This window comes from Bacidia gigantensis (assembly GCF_019456465.1).
Source record: "Bacidia gigantensis strain McMullin 20006 chromosome Unknown contig_278, whole genome shotgun sequence".
Classification (NCBI taxonomy): Eukaryota; Fungi; Ascomycota; class Lecanoromycetes; order Lecanorales; family Ramalinaceae; genus Bacidia; species Bacidia gigantensis.
Window position 1 is genome coordinate 217,275 of NW_025408606.1, and position 24,469 is coordinate 241,743.

The 24,469-nt window shown below is 43.1% G+C and overlaps 4 protein-coding genes across 4 annotated transcripts; 2 read left to right on the plus strand and 2 right to left on the minus strand.

The window, feature by feature from the left end:
• Nucleotides 1–4,146: 4,146 nt before the first annotated feature.
• KY384_007534 (uncharacterized protein) lies at nt 4,147–4,719 on the plus strand (the record flags this gene model as incomplete). Its single annotated transcript, XM_044816025.1, has 1 exon — nt 4,147–4,719. One exon carries the CDS (start codon nt 4,147–4,149, stop codon nt 4,717–4,719), a length of 573 nt encoding a protein of 190 aa, XP_044666665.1.
• A 12,244-nt stretch (nt 4,720–16,963) lies between these two features.
• On the minus strand, nt 16,964–17,602 carry KY384_007535 (uncharacterized protein; the record flags this gene model as incomplete). Its single annotated transcript, XM_044816026.1, has 1 exon — nt 16,964–17,602. One exon carries the CDS (start codon nt 17,600–17,602, stop codon nt 16,964–16,966), a length of 639 nt encoding a protein of 212 aa, XP_044666666.1.
• A 1,489-nt stretch (nt 17,603–19,091) lies between these two features.
• On the minus strand, nt 19,092–21,775 carry KY384_007536 (uncharacterized protein; the record flags this gene model as incomplete). The annotated part of the gene is made up of 4 exons (XM_044816027.1): nt 19,092–20,420; nt 20,470–21,004; nt 21,052–21,162; nt 21,216–21,775. The coding sequence occupies 4 exons, from the start codon at nt 21,773–21,775 to the stop codon at nt 19,092–19,094; spliced, it is 2,535 nt and encodes an 844-aa protein (XP_044666667.1).
• Nucleotides 21,776–22,997: 1,222 nt separating this feature from the next.
• On the plus strand, nt 22,998–24,466 carry KY384_007537 (uncharacterized protein; the record flags this gene model as incomplete). Its single annotated transcript, XM_044816028.1, has 2 exons — nt 22,998–23,299; nt 23,347–24,466. 2 exons carry the CDS (start codon nt 22,998–23,000, stop codon nt 24,464–24,466), a joined length of 1,422 nt encoding a protein of 473 aa, XP_044666668.1.
• Between the last annotated feature and the right edge of the window lie 3 nt (nt 24,467–24,469).

A 24,469-nucleotide genomic window follows, 5' to 3' on the forward strand; every position in this document is an offset into this window, starting at 1 on the left:
GTTACGCCTACGTTCTACGATTTCTTAGCAACACACAGAAATTCAACACTGCAGCATTTCTTCTTCGGCATCACTACTCACGAAGCACAATACGACACCAGTACCTTCAAGATGCCGTCTCGCAGTTCTCGATTCACCATCCTTCCCAAATCCCAGCATTTCGCCGCCACTTCAGCATTCCTATAACAAACAGCTTGAATATTCATTTCACGGCCTAAGACGTTTCAGCCATTTTCAGCACGTCAGCAATGCGATTCACATTCTGAGACACAGTCCAGCATCATGTATTCTAGATTCACCACAAGCAAAACATTCCATAGCCTAGAATCGATGAATTCCCTAAACCTTAACTCTCCCAGCCACCCCTTCTATTTAAATCTGCTTCTTCCCTCCATCTTTCTTTCCTAAACATGACACCCAGCCTCCTCTCTTCAAGATCTGAGATCCTTTCGTGGGGGCTTGTAAATATATACACCAACACTCTGCCTTACCACAAGGGTATTCTCATGCGCCTTCACCAGTCTCGTTGACTTTCTCAAGCCTCTTGCCGTTTGCACGTGAGAGTTCACAAACCTTCTCGACTCATTTCGGGAAGGCTAATCAAGAGTGGAGTCGTTAAAGCAACACACTACTCCTTTGCTGTACGTGTCTCACGATTTGTTTTTAAATCTAGAGTCGCCTCGTCATCTCGTTTGCAAGCATGCACAAAACTCTCATTGAGCAGCCGTGGTGTCATCATGAAACCAGCCAAGCCTTTGATGGGATGTCGATAAATGCGTTCAACCAAATGCTCTGCAGGTGCACAGATGACACCCTGATGTGGTTCTTGCTATGCAACGGGTAGCACGCCGTAAGAATGCCTATCTCAAAGTGTCTTTATTCGAAGTTGAAAGGCTAAACCGGCGAGAGGCTCTAATTCCTTTTTTTTACGTGTCTGCGTGGTGCGTGCCTGGCATTCTTGGACCAAGACTTCTGATACCCCGGATCGGTTCCAAATGCATTCTTTTCAACAAGACAGTGATGCGGAGTTCACGGTCTTTCTGTCTTGCTGTTGTCGTCAATCCTTATCACCACAACAAGAGATTCTTTCCGGCCAAGGGCTATCGTGCTACAATCAGCTTATGTCTTTGTGGTTGTGGTCTGAAGATGAGATATGCTGGGTGTCATTCTTTGGCTCCGCTGGAATATATCGACACTGGGACACATGAATAATCACTGGTCAGAAAACTTTCTATCAATTTCTACCGGTCGTGACTCGCTTTCGTCGAGCAATTCGACGCTGTGACATCTACAAGTATGCAAAGACTCCTGCCACCCGCGGCAATTGGTATGGCAATTGGACTTGCTTTGAGACATTAATCGAGGAATCAAGCGAGCAAATAAGGAATTCTTATGGGTGGAGAGAGTATTCTAGAGATACAGGTTATTCAGGCTCAAATCTGGATGTTATATGTCCAGCTACTTATAAAGATTCAAAGTCATCGCGCTTTGTTCATATCCAGGCATAAAACTCGACACCGCATCCAAATCTGTGAGAATTACTCACGCCTATTACCGGAGTGGCCGATTGTTGGTGACCTACTCTTATTCTGATCCAACGGCTGTACAAGACTTCCTGAATAGCGGACATGCAAATCATTCTACTATTACTTTCACTAGTCGAACTGAGAAAAGCATCTATGGCATCATCTTTATGATAAGGATACTACCTCACTCATACATGCGCTATCAGATAGCGCAGGTTATGAGTCTTCGGCTGGATTGGCCAATACTCAGAACAATCTTCTTTTCTAATGTCTCAACTCTTGAAGGGGCAATACTGGACAGTATCCAGGCTGCACAGGGACTAGCGTCGTATCGCTCCACTTAGTACAAGTTATGCAACCTCCTATCTGTCGGTATCGATCATGCATGAAGTTACCGGCATGTCGCGCATAGCAATTCTGAGGCAAGATTCTCGACCTTTCTTCATTGAATCAGTCTACACAGCCTCCGCGTTTCCGACAGATGTATCGATCACCAGAACGTGACAGATCCGATTTACCCGCTACCTTGAAGCAACTGCATATCTATGGAAGTTCGGTTATGCCAGAAAGAGTGTTAAAGTCGATCCGTGGAATTAAACAAGACCTCCCGGAACTATCTCTTGTGACCTTTTGCTTTGGTTGGTGGCATGAATACTATAGAAATTCAAACCAGTCTCTACGCCTACAGCGGGAAATTGTGCAATTCTGGGCGGACCTCGGAATACTATTTGGTCTTGAAGACTTCAACCTTGACCAGCCTACAGCATGGGATTTGCCAGAGCTCCTATCGTTCAAAATGTTATCACCTGATGACGACAACCTTGACCAAATTGGAGCGAAAAGCAGCGAAACCCCCAGTGCCAAATAGCCTGTAGTGTCGAGCCGTCGCCACTTTCTCGTACTACGTATTGAACAATCGTCTTTTCTTTACGATATATCTCCATCCTGTACATTACGTGTCTTGTCGAAAAACGTTCTTTGATCGAGCCAATCCGACGTCGATTATATTCTTGTCTCGTTGCAACCAGGTCAATCTCAGTCATATCGAGAGGATGAAATGATCTGGCTCTCAGCATCTGCGTTGGAGTTCATTTCTGTCCCCGCTTGTACATTAGAATAGCTGGAGAAGTCTAGCTCATGATCCTTACCTCAATTGCAGAGTGCTTGCCTTCTTCTCACATCAACATACGTTCTGCCTAATGAGCCTTTTCATCCCCCAACAAAGGCCCCTCAACTCAGATGCTGACATATCAAATCATGCCCCACATCCTCCTTTGCTGTTAGGTCTGTCAGTAAAACAGTCTCAGAAGAACATGAAGCCAATGACAAGCCGTGTGGCCGACACAAGCTTATAGGTCGCATGTCAAGCACTCCCTCTGCTCTCAAGCCCTCAAGTGGTCAAAGCAAGATCTCATAGAGTCTCCTAAGAGAAGCCAAGTACCGTATGCACGAATTTGCACAAGATGAAGCACAGCCATTCATTCTGTCTGTAGAAGAGTATTTGTGGGAAGAAGCTGAGTACAAATACTTGTGGGGTATACAAAATTGCCCTTAAGATCTGCCAGCATGGCAGAAAAATCCCAAGATCATTCACGCTGCTTCGGTTTGCCGTTTCTTCGTTTCAAGTCAAGCATGCTGAGGGCGTGACTTACGATCATTCGCCTCTCGCTGTTTACAGATTCTACGAGGATCTTATTCACCACAGAGCCCTTACAAAATCACAAGGTCCAACATCTCTGGAGACGACATATGTGACTTACACAGGCTACTGATCATCTATACGCTCGAACGACTCCATCGTACTTCTCAAAATTGACGTGTCTGTCTCCAAACCCGAGACGATTAAATGTCGCTATCTCCCGAGCAATTAATTTCTTTTGCGTTGTCGGAGACATCGATACTCCACGACGAGATAATGAATTACGTCGATTCAAAGAGGCAGCTAAAGACTCTGCAGAGACTATAAGCGACGAAATTTAGGAAAATTATATTACCTTGTTACGTCTTCATCAAAGCAAGCACGTCGTCGGAGGTGTCCCGGACCTATATCAATTGGTCAAAGCTAAATGTAAGCGAGCAGCGAAGCCTAGCTTTACGGCCACAGTCGAGAGCGTAGAGCGCGGAGATCCTTCTGGTGCCGTCGCGATGGACATAGGTCAAGATGTGAGCCCCCGCATTTCTGCATCGAGCCTGAGGGTTTGCTGACCATCATATCAAAAGATTACTGCCAAGCCGGGTAATCAGCAGGGGCGATTGCCCAAGATCGACGGAGCAGATAGAGCAGCCGCCAAACGAGCGGAGCACGAAGATCATCGCCCGTTCGTTGTCGTACGTGCCAGAGCCAAGTCATCGGCCGATCGCTTACTAACGTTTGGCGCTAGGAATCGCAACCGAAGCTATCGAGGCCGGCAACAGGAAAGCAGCTAGGAGGTAAGACGACAGAAAAAACGGCAGCAGGGGGACAAGGGGAGGAGCAACGCCCAGCCGCCGCCAGCTCCGAACCGACGAGGAACCTGCGGAGTGCAAGACTGGAGCCATGATGCGAAACCTGAGCATAAGCCAGCAAAACCAAAAGCCAAGCCCACCCGCGGCCACTCTTGTCCCAACGTCAAAGCTGACCATGGCCAGCCTCACCGAGCAAATCCGTGATTTAAAGTCGCTTGAAGTGACTAGCGTTCTTGACTCGAACAACAAAAGATTCACCCATGTCGAAAGCTTCCTCAACGAGGCTGTTGACTACCAGACCCTAAAGCCGCTAAGGAACTTACTCGTGAAGCTTCGCGCCCAGTCGGCGATGCACAGCTTTAAGGGGGCCTTTCACCCGGTGCCTGGAGAGGACCCCTACATCGCCAACGCCTTGGAGTCGCTCTTAGGCTTTATCAAAACCCATCAAGAAAGCATCAGGCTGCTGATGAAGTATATCCACGCGGCAGACTTTTACCGCAACTGGGAGGATGCCCAGAAAGACTTTAATGACGAGGGGGGGGACCAAGACTTAGGTTGTAGAACAGATACGGGCATTAGGAGGCCTAAAGCCAGGTCAGACAGTCGCCAACCAGTTTCAATATTGGATGAACCGCCGCATTATGACCGCGGACCCCGAGAAGCCCTTAGCAGAGCAACAAGTACAGCTCACGGCAGAGCAAATCCAAACAACTCGCTACGTCGGGAAGATATGCCATTTCATCCGTAAGAGTGTATCACCCGGGGTGCTCGTGCTGCTCGCTGCAGATTCCTCGAAGCCCCTGACTTCCATGTAAGTCCCTTGCCATTCCGCTGAGATCTGAGTCTGACGAGAACGTTAGTTGTATTGATTTCTCGCCATTGAACGTCGAGATGTTGGAATTCTAAGCTACTTACTTATATAAACATTGTAGAGATTTCTTCGCCCATAAGAACGCAGATTGTTCTTGCAAAGAGCAAGCTATAGCAGAGAAGCAAGCGTTCAAGAATAAAAACATGAAGTGTTATAATTGCCAAAAAGTTGGTCACCATTCGAATGATTGTGACCAGCTTCAGAAATCAATAATGTGGGAACAGCACACATGGACAACCTTACCCATGTCCGCTGTTTCTTGTGGCTTTCTGAGGATACATAATCACCCGGCTTGTTACCCCCGGCCTCATCGCTTATTTGGTCTATTCTCTAAAGAGTAGATCGAAAAGGGAAGATTCTTGTATATCAATGTTGTGTCGAATGCATTGTGTGAAGACCCCGAATTCGATTGTGACGTCCTTTTTAAGGGTTCAAGCTCTCTTCAGATCTTTGTTTGCAACCCCGGACGTCAGAGAGGATCCGAATTCCTTCATTCTGTAATGAGGCTCTCAGAAATAGCTATCATACTTCTTTTCTCCTTTGCTGCCCATGGAGACTTCCATACGTTGTTTGAATTACGCAGACATATCAATTCTGGCCTATTCACGATTCAAAACCTATTTATGCTTACTTGTCGCTTGGACTTACTGCGCAGGCTCTCGATAGTTCTCAGAACTAACATAACCCAGAAAGATGTTACCTTTTCCCGATGGAGAAACCCACATCATTCGAGCTCCCTGTTCACCTGAAGAATATGACTTCAGCAACACTGAATCACCGGGTCCTCCGATGCGTATATCCTTTGGTCGTACTTCTGCCATTGCAAAGAGATGAAAATATAAGAGGAAGAGTCAAAGAAATTGAACTCGAACGCCTTATATCAATCGGTAGGAACAATCTATTTCCCAGGCTCTTCGGAGAGCCGTTTGTCAATCTCTATAGATTACAAACAGCAACAGGGATCACGCTGCAGTATCCGATTTGAGATTCAAGCAAAGAGAGCCCATTGCAAAGAGCCAGAGAATAGTGCACTGGGCGATGCAAAAGTGAGATGAGCGTACTCGCACTCATGTCAAGACTCTGTCACTTAGTGACTGATTTGGCCGCACCTACGTCGGAACAAGTAAAACGCAGATCTGATGCCAACGGAAGAGCAGATTGAAACTTCCTTCGCCACAAGCTTACCTTAAGATGGGGTTGATTCCGTTAGTGATTTTGACGGCCAGGTGGATACTTTTACGCTGGACTCGCTTTTGCGAATGGCCTTCAAGCTGGAGAATCTACGTGCCAGTACTGTCAAGACTAATCTGTTCTAGTCCCGGCCGTGAAAGCCACTCAACCCTGAGCACGAATACGCGGGAGCAGAAGCAAAAGTTGATTGTGGACGGTTCTTTATCTCTTTGCAAATTACTCAGAAGTTTACTTGTGAATCTATCTCGTCCGTGAAAGTCAGCGGGCGTTATGCCAGCAACAAGTCAATAATTCTTCAAGCACGATGACGAGTGTGGACAGCCTCGTGTCCGAATAAGCGAGGATTTCCCATTGATTTACTATCAAGGATTCATGAGGAAAGTTTTACCAGGAGCACACACCGGCTGCACGATACGATCAGACGACCATATCAGCTCGGCCCATATGACTAGAGAACTTCAGGGTTACGCATGAAGCCCGTTTCGAAGGCACTAGAAGCATGAATCCTGACTTTACTTCTTCTTTTTGTCTATCCTCCGTTTCGCTAAACGTAGAAGTATCTGATCCAAACAAGCTCGCGGTATTGACCTCATTATTTCCCATGGGCGTCTTCAAGACTTAGTCTGATACGAGTCTGAATCTCTATCATCTGATGTAACGTTTAGCAATCACTACACCCAATCATCGGAAGCGATGCCTTATTGACGTTAAACAAGCATTCAAGGATTGAGACACAAGTGAGAAAGTCATTGTGGCAATCAAAGCCGTCATGACTCTCAAATAGCCCAGAAAGATGCCTCTAGCAAGTTTCTATCGATAGCAAGGAAGGCCAAAGACTCAAGATATCGAATGAACCTAGCTGGAATGATTGCACTAAATGAACCATGCCTGCGAAAACTTCTTTAGAGATCTTTATTCATAAGACCAACAGATTTTAGCGGGTCGAGCATGCTTTTTTTGGCTGAAAAATGAAAAGTCATATGATCCTTTGACTTGCTTGAAATCGATCCTAGTTTCTACCCTTTTTCTCCTCCTACTATCAATTTGTACGTCGCATTTGGGTCCTTTCATCAACGTTGTTGTTCACAGTTGTTATGTCAGACGATGCATAAACACCATCCATCACATCGTTGATACCAATGGGTAGAAGAAAGCGTGTTTGGCTTTCAACGTGTATCGCATTGTAAATGAACAAATCGTCCTCAGTGCGAGGATCAGTCTTGGGCTGAACTCAGTCGTGTTCGAATATCTCCATCTAATCGCTGCCCGGTTGCCGAAACAACGGCAAGTCGTTGTGACCGCAATCTAGATGTCGCTTTAAGAGGAGTTTCGTTTCTTTACGTGACTTTTCAAAAAACATTTGTGTCGCAGATGAGACATTCCTGTTACTGCGAGCCGGCTCTCATGACCGCATTGTCCGAGAACAATGGTCAATTCGATGCTACTATCGTACGCCCAGTGTCAGACTGTGACGAGAAGCAGCTGCCTCCCTACCTTGTCGTTGAAGTTGCACTTAGGCTTTAGAAGAAGACGAATTACAAAGTCGAATCCATATACGGATCGTGAGCAAATGGTGACTCCATATCTTCCAATGTCATTATGGTATCTTCGAAGGCCAAAGATAGCAGAAAAAATCACGAATACTGTCTTCGCGGTCAATCCGAAAAGATATGTGTGATCTTGAGAAGCGCCACTTATTTGGTTCTAGATTGATTCGTACCACAGCTCTATCTGGTGTTAACAACCAACCGTAATCTATGAACTCATTGGTGTTCTTCGAGACTTGCATCAGTCACTTACCATTCCGAGAGATTCTTTCGTGATCATAATTGAACCTCGCACCTACTTGAGCATACTTGTCGTCGTGGCTTTCTCAGTATTCTTATACTTGCTTCCCTCTTAAAGGCTTTTTGCGTCCTCTACCCTCTTCTCTTCCTTTTCGACATCAAGGCTCACAATGTTTACTCATATAGTGGTAATGATCATGGAGTAACCAAGCATCATCCAATTATCTATACAAGTCCATCTCTTCAGTTCTACGTATTCCAATATTTCTACTTCTGTCTCTTTCTTCCCGTGTCTTCCATTGCTATATAATTCTTCCTCATACTCAGTCCATCATTCATAATACCTCCTCATACACTCTCAATCTTTCCTGCCTTCCAAGCAGGCGACATCCACTAGCTGTGCCTCTTTCCAAGACCCATATTTCGACCCTTGGGCTTTAGAAGCAGAAATCTCTCAATCAAACGATGCAAAACACCTCGTGTGGCCCTTATGACTGCCCTCTTACCGTTCTTCAACACTAAAGCTCAGGTCATGGATCTGTTCGTTGCTCTCTGGCACTTTTGAGAATCGCTGAAAGCATCACATTAGCAACAATACGAACGTAATGACGCGTGAGGCAGCCAACACATCCTCAACAATGTCATACTGCAGCCGGTTGTACTGTCATGTAAGAGTTCTGAATGACTTTTTGATTTTCTAATTTCTTTTAAAACTATCCTATGGTCAGTCGTACTTCCTCAGAGCGCGCGGTCGGGTGGGAAATGATGAGCACCAATCTATTCAAGATTATGTACATACAATTAGATCCTCTAGGATGACATCTATGAGACTAACCATTCTTAAGTGTATTCTACCCGCAGACAATGAAATTGTGGAGGAAGTGGTTCTGCTCGAGACTCCACGGGTTGATGATATCCGCACTCATAAAAGCACGTTCCAGTATCCAATTCTTTGATCTATTCTGAGCTATCGAGAGCATTTACTCAGAACATCATATTGAAGCCTGGCTGGAAACTCTCCATTCGTCGTCGGCGATCAATCAAGAGTACAGTCACTCAAATGCAACAGAAGTCGTGCCTCAGGAGATACATATTAAGCCGTGGAATACTGGAGTTCTTCTAGAGAGGAGGAGAAAACAGAGGTCCTTGAAGACGACCTTGTTGCCCAAGAAGAAGTCGGAAGAATTCTCTTACATCGTGTCGCCTCTTGCAAGACTTTGTCTCAGAGAGAGACTAACCAAAACAGCACCTCCCACGAGTTTTCGGACTTTGTAACATGGCGAGAGGTTGTTCACTTGAAACTACAATTTGTGAACATCTTAAAACTGATCTCGGCAGTACTATTCTCAATAGAAAGCCGTTTAGGTATGCTGTCTCCACCTTCATGTTCAAACCAGAATTTCGAATTGGAGTGCGAAAGATCACACTATGCATGCTACGTGTAAGGATAAATTCGAAGCTCTTGACGCCAGGTAAAAGGAACCACTTTCTCGCAGAGTTCACGTCGACGCATCGCCTTTCAAGAAGTTTTAGCATAAGGGGAACTTGATATCGAAACTTGTCTTTACCCTTGGGGGCGAGGTTTACTAGGGGCTTTGCAGGGTTCTGTACCTTTCGCCTCATCTCACATATTCTTCTTTCCTCTTACCTCACTCTAAAGATGAAATGCTGGACTGGCTCTTCCGCCCGTATCGAGAACTGCCCGTTACAATCGCATCCATTATCTAGCCCGCCTTTGCTCCTCCTTGTATGGAAAGAATATAGCCGTGAAGGCTGACGAGTCTGGACACGATAGCAACTCCAGGATCGCGATAGGGCTTTGGATCGAGGAAACCTGAGTTGGAGGGGAATTCGCTTGGCCAAAATATGTGAAATCAATGGTACCGATGCAGAAATTCTGAATGGAAATATTGTTCATGGATTTGTTGTATCACTTGACTTTGTACTAGACCTGAACCGTCTAGGATTACCTATAAACCAGAGCCGCTGTTCATAACCTCCAATTTGCGGCATAATTTTGTGCTTTTTTTCTTCTTCTGACCACAACGCAAAATCTAAGATAACTTACTCTACTCTTGTCCCTTGCCCCTTTAGCTTCCACTATCAATTAGGGGAGCAGGCTACGAAGTTCTCTATATTAAAACAGTTAGAACAAATATTTAAGAATTTGTTAAAGTTGATAAGATTTCAATTTATATATTTTTAGAAAAAGAAATATAGCTTTTTTATTTCTATTATAATAAGTATAGTAAATCTTTAAAAGTTAAATTTTAATTAATTATAAAAAATAAGTTTCTATTTAGAAACTAAGATATTAATAACTAATATACTTTTATTATAATTTCTAGAATCTATTTATAAATATTTTATAAAAACTTATCTATTATAACTATTATAGACTATATTTTTAAAAATTAGATTTTAATTAAATATAAAAAGTATAGTTCTTTTTATAAATTAATATAATAGTAATTTATAAATATTTACTATGTTTTTTAAGAGTTATTTATAAATATTTCTAAAAACTTTAATAAAAATTAGATTTTAATTAAGTATAAAAAGTATAGTTCTTTTTATAAATTAATTTAATAGTAATTAATAAACTTTTATTAAGACTTTTAAAACTTTTTAATTTATATTTTTAAAAACTTTAATAAATTTCATTTGTTAAAACTATTATATATTAAATTTTTAAAAATTATATTTAATAAATTCTAAAAACTTAGTTTCTATATAAAAATAAATATATTTATAATATTTAAACTTTTATCAAAGTTTTTAGAGCTAAATACTAAATATTTTTATATACTTTAATAAAATTTCACTTATTTTAACTATTCTATAATAAATTTTTAAAAACTAGATTTTAACTAAGTTTAAGAAATTAGTTCTAAAATAAAAAGTTATATACTTATAAAATTTAAACTATTATTAAAGTTTTTGAAGCTGAATATTAAATATTTTTAAATACTTTAATAAATTTTCATTTATTTCAACTATTATATAATAAATTTTTATTAAGCTAAAACATTAAATTTCTATAATAAAATTATTATACTTATAATATTAAAGTTTATATTAAAGTTTTTGGAGCTAAATATTAAATATTTTTAAATACTTTAATAAAATTTCATTTATTTTAACTATTATATATTAAATTTCTAAAAATTAAATTTTAACTAATTTAAAAAACTTAGTTTCTATATAGATTTAAATATATTTATAATATTTAAACTTTTATTAAAGTTTTTGGAGCTAAATATTAATTATTTTCAAAAACTTTAATAAAATTTCATTTATTTTAATTATTCTATATTTAATTTTTAAAAATAAGATTTTAATTAAATCTAAGAAGTGAGCTCTAAAATAGAAAGTAATATATTTATAATATTTAAACTTTAATTAAAGTTTTTGGAGCTAAATTTTGAATATTTTTAAAAACTTTAATAAAATTTTATTTATTTTAATTATTCTATATTTAATTTTTAAAAATAAGATTTTAATTAAATCTAAGAAGTGAGTTCTAAAATAGAAAGTAATATATCTATAATATTTAAACTTTTATTAAAGTTTTTGGAGCTAAATATTAAGTATTTTCAAATACTTTAATAAATTTTCATTTATTTTAACTATTATATAATAAATTTTTAAAAACTAGATTTTTATTAAGCTAAAACGTTGAATTTCTATTATTAAATTAATTTCTTTATAATATTTAAATTTTTATTAAAGTTTTTAGAGCTAAAAAATAAATATTTTTAAATACTTTAATAAAATCTCATTTATTTCAACTATTATATAATATATTTTTTAAAATTAAATTTTTATTAAGCTAAAGTATTAAGTTTCTATAATTAAATAAATATATTTATAATATTTAAACTTTTATTAAAGTTTCTAGAGTTAAATATTAAATATTTTTAAATACTTTATTAAATTTTATTTATTTTAATTATTCTATAATAAATTTTTAAAAATTAGATTTTTACTAAGTTAAAAAACTAAGTTTTTATAATTAAATTAATATACTAATAAGATTTAAATTTCAATAAAGTTTTTAAAGTTAAATATTATATGTTCTTAAATACTTTTATAAAACTTTATTTATTTTAGTTATTCTATAATAAAATTTTAAAAACTAACTTTTTATTAAGTTAAAAACCTAAGTTTTTATATTTAATTTAATATATTAATAGTATTTAAGATTTTAATAAAACTTTTAAAGCTAAGCTTTATATATTTTAAGAGATTTTAGTAAAATCTTATTTATTATAGCTATTATATAATATATTTTTAAAATTTAGATTTTAACTAAGTTAAAAAATTAATCTTCTATATATAAATTTCTATATTTCTTTTTATTTCTAAAAGTAATAACTTAAGGCAATCTATTTTAACTATTATATAAGAAAGTTTTAAAAATCTATATTCTTTTATTTAGATTAGTATATTATTAGTATTTAAAATCTATTAAGTATTTAGGAAGATTTTAATTATTTTAGTTATTATATATTAAATTTCTAAAAATCAAATCTCTATCTAATTATTTAAATGACTATATTCATAATATTCGTAGTGTTACACTCCACGATCTTACCATTCTAATATACTGACCTTAATACATAAAGATTGTGCAGGATTGGCAGTCGATGTCTAGGCAGGGTGGACAGATAGGCTGGCGGGGCGAACATGACTCCTGATCTCCCTGAACAGTTTTATGAGCATCTAACCGACGTTTGTGGTGAGACAGCTAAGGATTTTTCGAGCACTGACCTAGTGGATGATTGGGCACGGCAACGGAAAACCATGTATAAAGTTCCAAATTATCGCCAGGGAACCAAATTCATTAACGCTAAGGTCCACTGCTAGCTGGCTTTGCACCTCCAAGAGCAACATAGAATGCCCTGTTGAAACGAGCTCAGTAAGTACAACAACGACATTGATTTCAGTCAGGGCTACACAAGCAAGTAGGTGGAACTTCCAGACTTGCAAAAGCCCACTTTAAGATCCTTTATGCAACTCTACAATCACACCAAACTCGGTATAATGTACGAACCACGCCTCCGGTGATCAGAGATGGGCGATCGCTAGAGGCAAACGGCGGCCTGTCGTTACTGCAACTGCATTTTAATCTTCTCATCATACATATGAAATTCATGGGAATCTGAAACGATCAATTCTCGGCTTTCAAGGAATTTTGGAGTAATTATCCGATGAGAGTAATTATCCGATGAGGACTCTCGGGATTGCTTGATCTACAAGAGATTGACATCGGCATGAGGGCGTCTCGACGTCGAAGATCAAATCCAAACGTTTTAACAGGTGAATCCAGAGATTGCTCAGCGGACGTAGATCATACACACGTTCTCTCTACATCTGAAGCTACCCTGAGACTAAATTCTCAAGAGGGGCTTAGATTTGTTGACTGCACCGTGGTCTTACGGGCGAAGCACTTTCCAGACAGGAACCCCAAGACTCGGAGCTTCACTGACCTTTTGTCCAGATCAGCGACAAGAAAAACCTGCTTCGAAACTTGAATGATGACATCGGCTTGAAAGAAACAATGATTACCATTGATGTAAGAATCATTGTGAACGTCCGTTCTGCCAATTTCCAATCACGCCACTCGGAGTCCTTTCGCCTTCACACACCCGAGAAGGTGGCAAAATTCTCATGTGAATGAATAATTCAGCCTTCTGTCCATCGTGATCGCGCCTTCAACTTTGTAGTGTATACTCAAATCCTTTCTCTTCCTCACATGTTTGCAACGTCCTTCGACTGAATGTTTCCCCTCCTAACCATGACACAAACAGCCAAGGATGTAGAATTCTGGGACCAATCCCTTTCTACAATGTCTGACTCTCTCCCCTTTTCCTCAAGAAGTTGAGGTAGACATATGGTATGGCGGCGTCGGCGATGAAATGCTTGCACTACTCTGCCATTAATAATTTCCCGGGCAGATCCTCCTTTCACAAAGTCATGAAAAAAAGCTCGCTTATCACTAGGTCTGTCCTTCTATAGACACTTGATCACCTTCCTGCAATAGATTGGCTTCTCTGTGCTAAGGATAACCCAGCTTTTAGTAGGATGCAGAGTATCGAGGACGCCAATACGGCTTGACACATGATTGAAAATTCTACCATTACTCTCCATATTAAGTCATTTCTCTATGTACCTTTCTTTCCTCGTGTTGTATCCTCCAAATATCGATCTTTGATTCTCGTGCGGAGAAAATCTCCGCATGCAAAATACTGTCTTTGTGTAATACAGACAAGCATCTGATAAGTATCAGCACTGCTCTCCCATGTACTAAGAACTTCAATTTTGACTTGAATGTCGCCAAAATCAGCAAGTGTCCGACCGGTCTCCTCTATGACCATTATGGAGTGGCTTGTGCTCCACCATTTTCGCTTTCCGAGTGTGAAAATTAAAGCGACGACAATTCCTTTCCTGTCCTTGTTCTCGCAAGATCATGCATGATCATCACTTTTTACAATCCCACCCAGGAACATGACAGACATTGTCATAGTCCAACAAGACATCATCATCCATCTGAGATCCGAGTCTCGAAGATTGCTCTGGGCACAGATTATAATCATATGATCTTTATTCTTCGAAGTTGGCAGCATCACTTGGTTGTGACTTGCTTGTTGCGAGATCATTACACGTTTGAATGTTCTCTATCTTATTCCGGAGCTAACCAGCTCATATCAACAACTATTCTTAGATACACATCAAGCTTCTTAAGCCGACGAGAATGATAAGTACCATGCAGCGCTCCTTCTCAAGACTCGTCGTTCAAGATTCACACCGCGTGTTCAATAACTCGAATACCCGTTATCACAAAATCTTGAAGCTACTACGCTGCGATTGCTACCTGTGAAGTGCAGAGCATACATGGAAGCTATCAGTACCGCTGGTCAAAGCTGGCAAGTGGGTGCTGCTCCCTTGTTTCATTGACATGTGCCTCAATTCAACGTTCTGCTTTCATTCGTAATCATATAAATAAATAATGAGAGAGTATCAGGATTCATCTAGAAAAAAGTCAGTGCAAATATGACATTTCTGATGCCAGTCAAAGTCTTGGGGATATCTCCACACACCGCTACTTGCACTTCGAATAATCACTGGGTGCCGTACGAAAATGACGATGCTTCTGCTCTTGGTGACCTCATAAATCTTCCAGCCACTTTTTCGCCTAAACACTGTTGAAAACTTGAACATTTCGCCGCATTAGCAGCCAAGGTCGACAGGTGTGTATGAAGGTGAATCCAAGACTGTTATGAACTAGCTCGGTCTCGCTTACTGCTGTTCATTGATGCAATAAGCCAACTGCACAAAGATAGATCCAAACCTTGCAGCATACTTTCGACCGTACGGTTTGTCCATGGCACTGGGCATGTTGTAGTGTGTTTGGAGCCCTCACATGATCTACCGCAAGCAGTCAAGAAATATCGTTGAGATTCGCTGAGGACAATGTAGCAAATGGGCTTCCCCAGCCTCTTCAAGCACATGCCAGGCATCCGACCTACATCAGGAAGCCCGACAAGCAGACTTCGCCATCAACGTCGAAGCATACGAAGCCCTAAACAACACATAGTCCTCCAAACGCAAAACCCACAGAAAGGAAAAGATGCCAGCGCGACAAAACAATGTGTTCGAGGTGTCGTGGCTCATCCGAGGCTCTTGTGGAAGGCAAGGTCTGGTGCGATGTATGCTGCAGACCAAAAGCAAGCGCGAAGCTCGAAATATTTACGTCTAATCAATGTCAGAACGCACAGCGTGTGAAGAATCGTGCGAGCAACCCTCATGATTTATGTGAGAATGTGGTGGGTGCAATTAAAAACACCTCGCAGCATCTACTTACCGCTACTACGGGCTGACAACAGGATCACTGAATACACTGGACGAAAGAGCTTTTATTGCGAAATATTCGAAAGCAATGTACCACAAGTTTCTTGGCCTGGGGTGACGATCTGGGCTAGGAATATCGACCGATTTCCACTGGAGTGCCTATTCCGCTAGCTACAGACAACAGGAATCGAATACAATAATCAAATCAGGCTTGGGCGACGATGTACCATAACAGCACACTGGCCACATGAGTGATGGTGGACTATACGCGAATCGAGTATAATGAAGCCATGTTCACCAAATCACCATCGACCATGTCCCTCACAAGTCAGACGTCCATCCGCGTAGCCCGCCGATGTTACGTATCACGTTCTCGGAGGGAGTATCCACCGTTTGAGTCTTCTTCTCACGCTAAATGATCGCATCAAGGTATTTTGAGTCGGCCGGGTTGCTTTGCACCCCTAATTATAGCAAAGGCGGGTTCAGGGTGTTGGACACCTCTATGAACGATGATGACGTTCATCTCCTCGGTGGATTTCTCGCATTCATTTTCGGCAACTATGGGAACATCTTCTACGGAAGCAAGTGGCGAAAAGGGGAGCTGCTCGTTGTTCCGTGAACCGGTTTGTGGGAAACAATATTACCGATTATATGATGGCCTTGGGTGTACACCTAAGAGGCGGGAAAATCTAATGTTGGGCTGGCCAGAGAGAGAGCAAAGAGAGATGCACAACCAAGGAAATCCTGTCGCTTTCAGTGGACGCATCTCGTCCGAGTAAGCCTTGAGCACACAAACAGATTCCTTTTGAACTGTGTTTCTCATATTTGGAGCTGAGGCGGAAACGAGTATGGCGATATCGTTGTGGATACATTCTGATTAAAGGCAGCATGTCCACTAGTGGGTAAGTCGGAGTGTTCAAGGTGGTATTTCGATATTGGAATTCTTCTCTGATCGATTAGTGAATACAGCTTCTTTACTTCTGAATGATGTACAGTCGCTTTTAGCCCGAAACAATAAAGCGGCCCTGGCTCTTGTATTCAGCACTTCGTACACATTTAGAATGAAACCTATCCTCCAGTGTGTTGGGTGCTGTCTCAAATCGCTCGAGTAAAGGGCTGAAAGTATTCTCCTTAGATACAACCACGTGATAAGATGTCCACTGGTGAAGATGATACACCAGAGGGGGTGGACCGCAGTCGAGAGGCGGGATGCATGGATCATCTAGAATAGTTCGTCAATGACTTCGGTAATGGTAGGAAGAAACACTATCTATCTATCCTTCTCATCGTCAAAGTTTGGACGTGTCAAGTTCTGTAGAATGCTCCGGCCCGTTCAGCTCTGTCAACAATGAAAGCCTCACTTGAGGATTAGATCCCTCCATCTCGCTGATATAATTTGTGCCCTGCATTTCACTTAGGGCAATAGGTGCGTCTAGCTCATGCTTTCTTGTTTCAAGGTCTTCCAGCTCGGCTTTGTATTGTAGATACGGCTGTGTGTCTCCATCAGGAGTAAGACTGCCTTCTTTGACATTAGAGTTGTTTGTCTTGCGTCTGTGCCACACAAGATAACCACTTAGGCTAAGAATGAGCACAGAAATTGAAACGACTACTCCAGTAATGATCTTTTCTTTCCTCTGAAGGCCCGCACGATTCTGAGTTCCAGAGGATGAAGCAAGAGTTCCATTTGAAGTAGGTTGTGATGTCGCCGACAGAGGTTCTGCCGGTGCAACCGTTGATATCGTAGTCATAAAGGCACTGGATGGACTGCTTACGTTGGCCGAGACAGTGGATGTTGAGGAGTTTGCTGTCTCCTGTATTACATCAGGCGCACATTCTGTCTGTCCGATGTATCGAACGAAAGAGTCCCATGCGCCGGAGTAGACTATGCCAGGATTTTTTTCAGACTGGCTTGCTGTTGAGAATGCCATGGGCAGTGTACTAGTAGGAGAATTTATTGTCTTGCATCCGCCGCTCGTTTTGGAGATTGAGAGTCTTTGGTAGGAGGAAACCACAAGGTAGACTTGCGAAGCGGGAGTACTGAGGAAGAGTCAACGTTTCTCACTGCGTATGCTCAGATAACCCACGCTGTGCCATTTATGTCAGTGGTTGATGATGGATAGAATGTCTGATGGTCAAACGATGCTCGAACCGCGCAGTCGACCTCGCATTCTGCATAGCTGTCAATTTACCTCACGCAAATTGATTCTCGTATGGTATCAGACCATTCGTAGCAAGATGAGGTGCCTGCCCCACTTGACCAAAGCAGGAGCCAACGGACGATAGAACGAAAAATATTTCCCTGTAGAGCCACATTGTAGCCTGAGCGATCGGAGGGGAGGGGAGAAGACGTTGAGCTTTGAGGAATGAAATACGTCCAAACTCCAAGTGGCAAAAGAGTTGTTTCCACGACGTCAACAGGTATATGCTGAAACAACTGTGCCACCGCATACATCTCTAGATACGAGGATTGTATCACTTGGAAGTTTGGGAAACTCTTGCTGCAGGATCCATTGGAGCGACAAGAAGGTATGCAAGCCAAGAAATCTCCCGCCAGATGCGCCGCAGAATGGAAGCATCTCAATCCAAGAGACACAGCCTATACCACTCATATTTAATACTTTTCAATCTTCGCCTTCGGTGCCGGTCTTTCGCCTATCCGAGTTTGCGATGTGCATGAAAATGATACTCCAGTCGACCAGTAGATTTGACACCGCAAGTTTAGGTTCACGTGGTAGATTGAGATCTATTTTCGTAGCAAGGAGATTCATATACTCTGCATATACCATTCGAAGGAATCCTTACATCAAGTCATGCGTCCGATGACCAGTGGCGGTGATCATAGCATTTCTGCACCGTTCGTTGCCCTCATCGCTGTCCTCATGTATTAGGAGATTTTCTTGAAGTTCAATATACTGAACTCGCAGGCAGAGCATCCATTTGGATTTTACGTATAGGGGCCATGCCAGCCAGTCCGGGCCTCGGTGGAGCTCAGAGTGAAGGATGATTGTAAATCTGAAGCGCCCTCTTGTGCGTTCTTTGCACTCACAATATTCTGAATGAGCAAAGGTTTAGTGGACCCAAGCCTCAAACGTCGGTGGTAGGCCATGGATTTCCAACGCCGAGCATCAAGTAGCCACGCCGTGTTCAGAAGGACAGTTTTCTGAAGCTAAAAATTACCGACCCAAGACCAAGTCCCAACTGAGCGCCGGCATTGCGTTGAGATGGATCTAATGTGTTATTAGAATTCATCCGCCTTTGTGCTTCTTTAGGTATGGTGGGATCCTCCTCATCTGTCAAGTCAATAGTGTGCTGCTGGCTTCGGCTATCCAATGACGAAGTAAGGTGCTGTCTACTTGCAAGGCCCAAGCTTCTGAGATTCTCAAGTTGACAATGGCAATCAAGCAGAGCAAAAGAAGCTCAATCCTGCAATTTCAATCTGCGCATGTCCTTATGATCTATTAAAGTGTCCTCCTCGCTGTCTGAACACGCGACTGTGTCGGCATCAGAAGTCAGATTATCACTATCCTCTTCATGCGAGGTCTCTTCAGCATCTCCTGCATCCGACACTTCATCGTCTGAGAGGAGTTGGTTTTCGAGTGGCCGTGCCAGAAAGAACTTTTCAGGATTGTCTTTCAGCACTGCCCAAGATCGAGGGGCTTTGCCAGGCCTTTTGACACCATTTTCCCTAATTCGATGGCTATGGTCTGTAATTAGGTCTAGCTTATTTCGAATCTCCGTCAACTCAGCTGAGACCTCTTCGACATTCGGCCACTGGTGTTTAGAACACACCTTTCTGACAGCCCGAGTCAAGTGCAAACGAGCATCGCAAGAGCAACGTGATTTGCTGCCATGGCATTTGGACGAATGCGAGCACTCCCTGTCATATTGGCGATCAATCCCCGCAAGTAATGTTGGTATTTTCAAAAGAACTTCGAGAGACTCATAAAGCCAATCATCCTCAAGGTTCTGGTCTTGGCGACGGTAGTGCCTCAGTTTCAGAGGTAAAATGATGGTTATCTGAGTGTCGGGATTGAAAGACATCGGCCCTAAAGCTCTGAAATACCGCCATAAGTAATCAATGGCTTTTTTGTTAGATCGATGCATGACTTTGTAATCACTAGTGTAACGTTTCCAAATCGCACTGGCTGCTTTGAGTTCTTTGCTGTCCCAGTCAACAGTGTGATCACTTTTGGCGGCCACGCCTCCGGTTGCGTCAAAGACAAATATCGGTCTACAAAAGTATCCTGCCTGGTTTATTCTGATAATAAATAGGTCGCCAATACCAGGATCTCTATCCAAGATCCACGTATACATGTCTGATTCAGGATGAGTTCCTTCTTCATCTGCAGGAGTGGTACTGCGGCAAGGGCTTCTTTGTGAAGCTCTACTAGATGGACGACTTATGGGAGAAGAAGATCCGAATCGCCGCCCGTGACCTTCGGTATGAGGAATCTCTAGAGTACCTGAGTGGGGATGATAGTTGTGCGAGGTCTTGAGACGCCGTTGGCTGAAGGCCCAAGGCGTATGTTCTGCATCTATTGGAATGTGATGCCTTGATACCACATCTCCTCTCTTGTCTGATGGAAATATTCCGGTATTCTTAAGGCTTTGTAGACGACTGATGCAAGTACCAATGATCGGTTTATATGTGTAATCAACCCAGAACTTGAGTAGATCAACGATGCACAATAATTGCAAAGCACTGTCTTTATCCTTAGATATGCCTGACCAGAGATGAAGAAGTCGCTTTGAGGCATCAGCAAAACTGCGTAGACGAAGTTGTTATGTCACTCACGTAGTTGTAGCCATTCCCAGCCACTTTAGTGTCCTCTATGCAACCGTAGACTCGCCAGTCCGCGCCTATGCTAGAGAAGAACCACACAATAGGGATCGAGTGTTGATACTGAGCTTGATCAAAGATCTCACGCTGCCATATCAACAGACTCTTGATTCTCTTACAAGTCTGGGTTACGGTGTCTTCATGCCCGGCGCCCTTTGCCCTTTTCGCCTCCCACAATCCAAACGCAAACATTGGGAAAGAGTATGCCTCGGACTGCTCTCCGCTTATTTGATAGGGTTCTCGGAGGGCTGGAAAATGGTCTAAAACCCCCCTGATTAGGTGCTTCTGGAAGAAGACGACCAAGTCATTGTCCAGCCAATCTTTCCCTCGAGACGTGACCCCTATGCGGTCGAAATTGTAGGTGCAAAGACCAAGCGTGGCATCTGGAATGTGGTTGGCGCGGGTCCTCATGTAGCACTCATCGCTTTTGTAAGCAAGTTCAAGCCGCAGTTCGCAATTCGATATATTCAAATGTTTCTTTCTTGATTCACTTAGGCTTTCAGTAAGTTTTGATGGCACGACAGGGTTACTATTTACCAGATCTCGAGGTCTTTCCTTTGCGATTTGCCCTCCTGAAAGTCGCTACTCACGTCATTGCCAAAAAAGTGTGGTCGGCTCAATGCGGGGAAGTACCGTCGACAGGCAAAACTTTCGCATCATGAGTATAGCATGTACAACGCAAAACGTCACGAGTTAATTACCAGTGATGAATTTGCAGATTTTCGTCCTCAACACGCTTGAACGGGAGGAAAACTCTGGAGCAAAGCAGGTCGGACCAACCTCGCTCTTTTTGGTCGTCCATTCCCGAGTCACTACAAGCCTTAGATAGTGACGCTGCCCTCTGCTTCAGGTATCGATCATAATGCCTCGATGCTTCGGTATGAACTTCGTGCTTAGAACTCTTGTCTTTAACAGCTCGGCCAAATCTCTCAAAATCGATCTTTTTGCTTTTTGCGACTAAATAGAACAGGTCTTGAATTGCTTTCGGAAATCGACTGTTTTCGAGAAGACTGGGTTCATAGGTTTCCGACAGAATGCCGAGATCTGCTAGTGAGGGAGGATTCCTATCGACACTTGGCCGAGGCTGATAAGACTTCTCAGCTTCATCATCCTGCTCAGCCTCTCGATTGCCGTTGGGTGATCTGTTGTGTGCATCCAATAGACGGCCTATCAGTGCACTTTTGATACCACTTTTTGGAAGCTTGCGCTTTTCAAGTTCTCGCCTCAGCGCTTCACATGTCCAATTCGTATAATCTGACATTTTACCTGCACAAGCGGGAACGCGCAAAGCTCTGAGGTGAGTAGACTGAAGCTCGGATGAGAAGAAAATCAGGAAGAGAGAGATCTTGCGGACCCTCTGTGACTGAATCTCCAGAGCCACAGCCCCTCATGCACGGCTAAAGGATATCAGGCTAGCGCAGCTGGTGCCTGATGGTGGGTGAACCTCATTGGCAGCCATTCAGCGGAAGCGAGTAAGCGCCGCGGCGTGCACTGGGGTCGTCCTAGAAACGACTAATGCAAAGCTCGTGTGTGAATCGGGAATAGATAAGCACACGGGATCTGTGCGTGAGACACTCAGCCTTCCAAGTCATGCCCAGGTCTTCTTCTCTACAGGGGACGCTTTGCGATTTGCTCATATCAGAAAATTCCCGCGTTGCCCGTACGGTCAAAGGCTCGAACCATAGCAACTTCCGCTATGCCCCGCTTACCTGGAGACGGAGGCTTCATTAAACCAGATACAGACCCCTAGAAGTACAATTAGGCATGAAGGGCAGCGCAGAAGACCTCATTGCATCTCGCGTTTCAGTCTTGTTACCTCCATCGCCACGCCGTTGTTTTGGGCTTTGCTGCTTTCTATAGACCACCAATTGGATTATTCTGCGCCGTTCTTACAGTCTAGACCTACGAGACATATTGGTAGCCAATAGATCTGTAGTTGCAGCTACCTTCTGAGGCCGCACGTCTCGTGGCACCTGGTGAAAACATACGGGCTCGAGTCATGTAAGCGTGTCTTTCTTGATTCTTTTGACATGGTCAAACAATTCTTTTGGTCAGGAGCGCAAGATTCGCAGCTCATGTTAAATCATATAGGTCCATAGTGAGCTCTTTTTGATGTCCTCGTAGGGATGACTTGCTGCTTCAACGCCTCGTGCAGAAGCCTTTCATTGACACTTTATCCACTCAGTGGGGGGTTATGAATACCCGAGTCGTCAGGATATTATGAGACATCACTGGGTTTCAGTGTCTGCTTTGTATTTTGTAGTAGTGGTAGTCAGATGCCACTCAAGAGAACGCGGGAGACTATCTAAGCCCGGGCATAAGACGTTCAACTAGTCGGTTTCGAGTCATATCTGGTTTAGACTGCCGTAGTAAATTGAAATCGCGAAACGTCGCGTCGCGTGTCCAGCCTTTAGTCGCGACTTCACAGCAATGAAATCATTTCAATAAATCAGAGTTGACCTCGACAATCACAGCCAGCCACCATGTCTTCTATAGTCGATGGTCTCATCAATTCCGACAACCCAGACTCGGATCTAGCTACAGGTCGTCAACGAAATGGCAGCTCCAAAACTCCCAATGGACGACCTGCCCCACGCTCCTCGGTGGCCCCATCAGAAAGTAATGGCGCACTCAGCGATGTCGAAGGCTTTACAGATGATGAAGTTGTCGGTCTCAGGGGTACAGACCGAAACCGACCGAAGGATCCCATGTCGAAAGCTGTACCGCGGGTAGTAGACAAGGTGGGCGAGAAAGTAGCAGAGGAGTTTGAGAACTTCTTGGAACAGTACGTACGCTTGTGTGGAATCAGTGATCACTCACTGAAGAGCACAGATATGTCGAAGATATCACGCTGTCCGGAGCTCCACCCTCCAGTGCCGTAACAAGCGATAAATACTACATAGCACAGATTCACGGCCTCAGAATATACTCCCTCTCAACCCTCTATGTCGACTTCCAGCACCTACTCTCTCTGCCAAACCCGACTCTTGCAAATGCTATCGCCAATGACTATTACCGATACCTACCCTTCCTCACCCGCGCTTTACACAACCTGATTGCAAAATATGAGCCAAGATACTTCCGAGAACATAGGCAGCCGACAAGCGCCTCAAGTCAGACTGCAGACTCCGTAGCGGGCAATGGAGTCAGCCAAGTCGAGACAGTGGGCTCAAAGACTATGAATCAACAGACCGACAAACTTTTCACACTCGCTTTTTACAATCTCCCTCTTATCTCACGAGTCCGTCAACTGCGGACCGCCAACATTGGCAAACTACTCTCAATATCCGGCACAGTGACACGAACATCAGAAGTCCGACCAGAGCTCTACCTAGCAACATTTATCTGCGAAGGCTGTAGGGCCGTGATCCCCAACGTGGAGCAAACATTCCGATACACAGAACCGACCCAATGCCCCAACCTGACCTGTATGAATCGTCAAGGCTGGCGCCTCGATATCCGCCAAAGCACATTCGTTGACTGGCAAAAAGTCCGCATCCAAGAGAACAGCTCCGAGATCCCCACAGGCAGCATGCCGCGAACAATGGACGTGATTCTTCGCGGAGAGATCGTCGACCGCGCCAAAGCCGGCGAAAAATGTGTCTTCAGCGGCACCCTGATAGTCGTGCCAGACGTAAGCCAGCTTGGCCTCCCAGGCGTTCGACCAGAAGCCCTTCGCGACAACCGCAACACTCCCCGTGGTGGCGACGCAGGCGGCAGCGGGGTCACAGGCCTCAAAGCCCTTGGCGTGCGCGACTTGACCTATCGAATGGCCTTCCTCGCCTGCATGGTAACGCCCGACATCTCCACACCAGGACAATCCGCGAATCAACAGACCAACAACATCCTCGCCACATTAACACAGGGGGTGGAAATGACCCCCAAGACACAGGCGACCAAGCCCAAGACGCCTACCTGCAATCCCTCACGTCCGCCGAAATCGAGGATCTGAAAG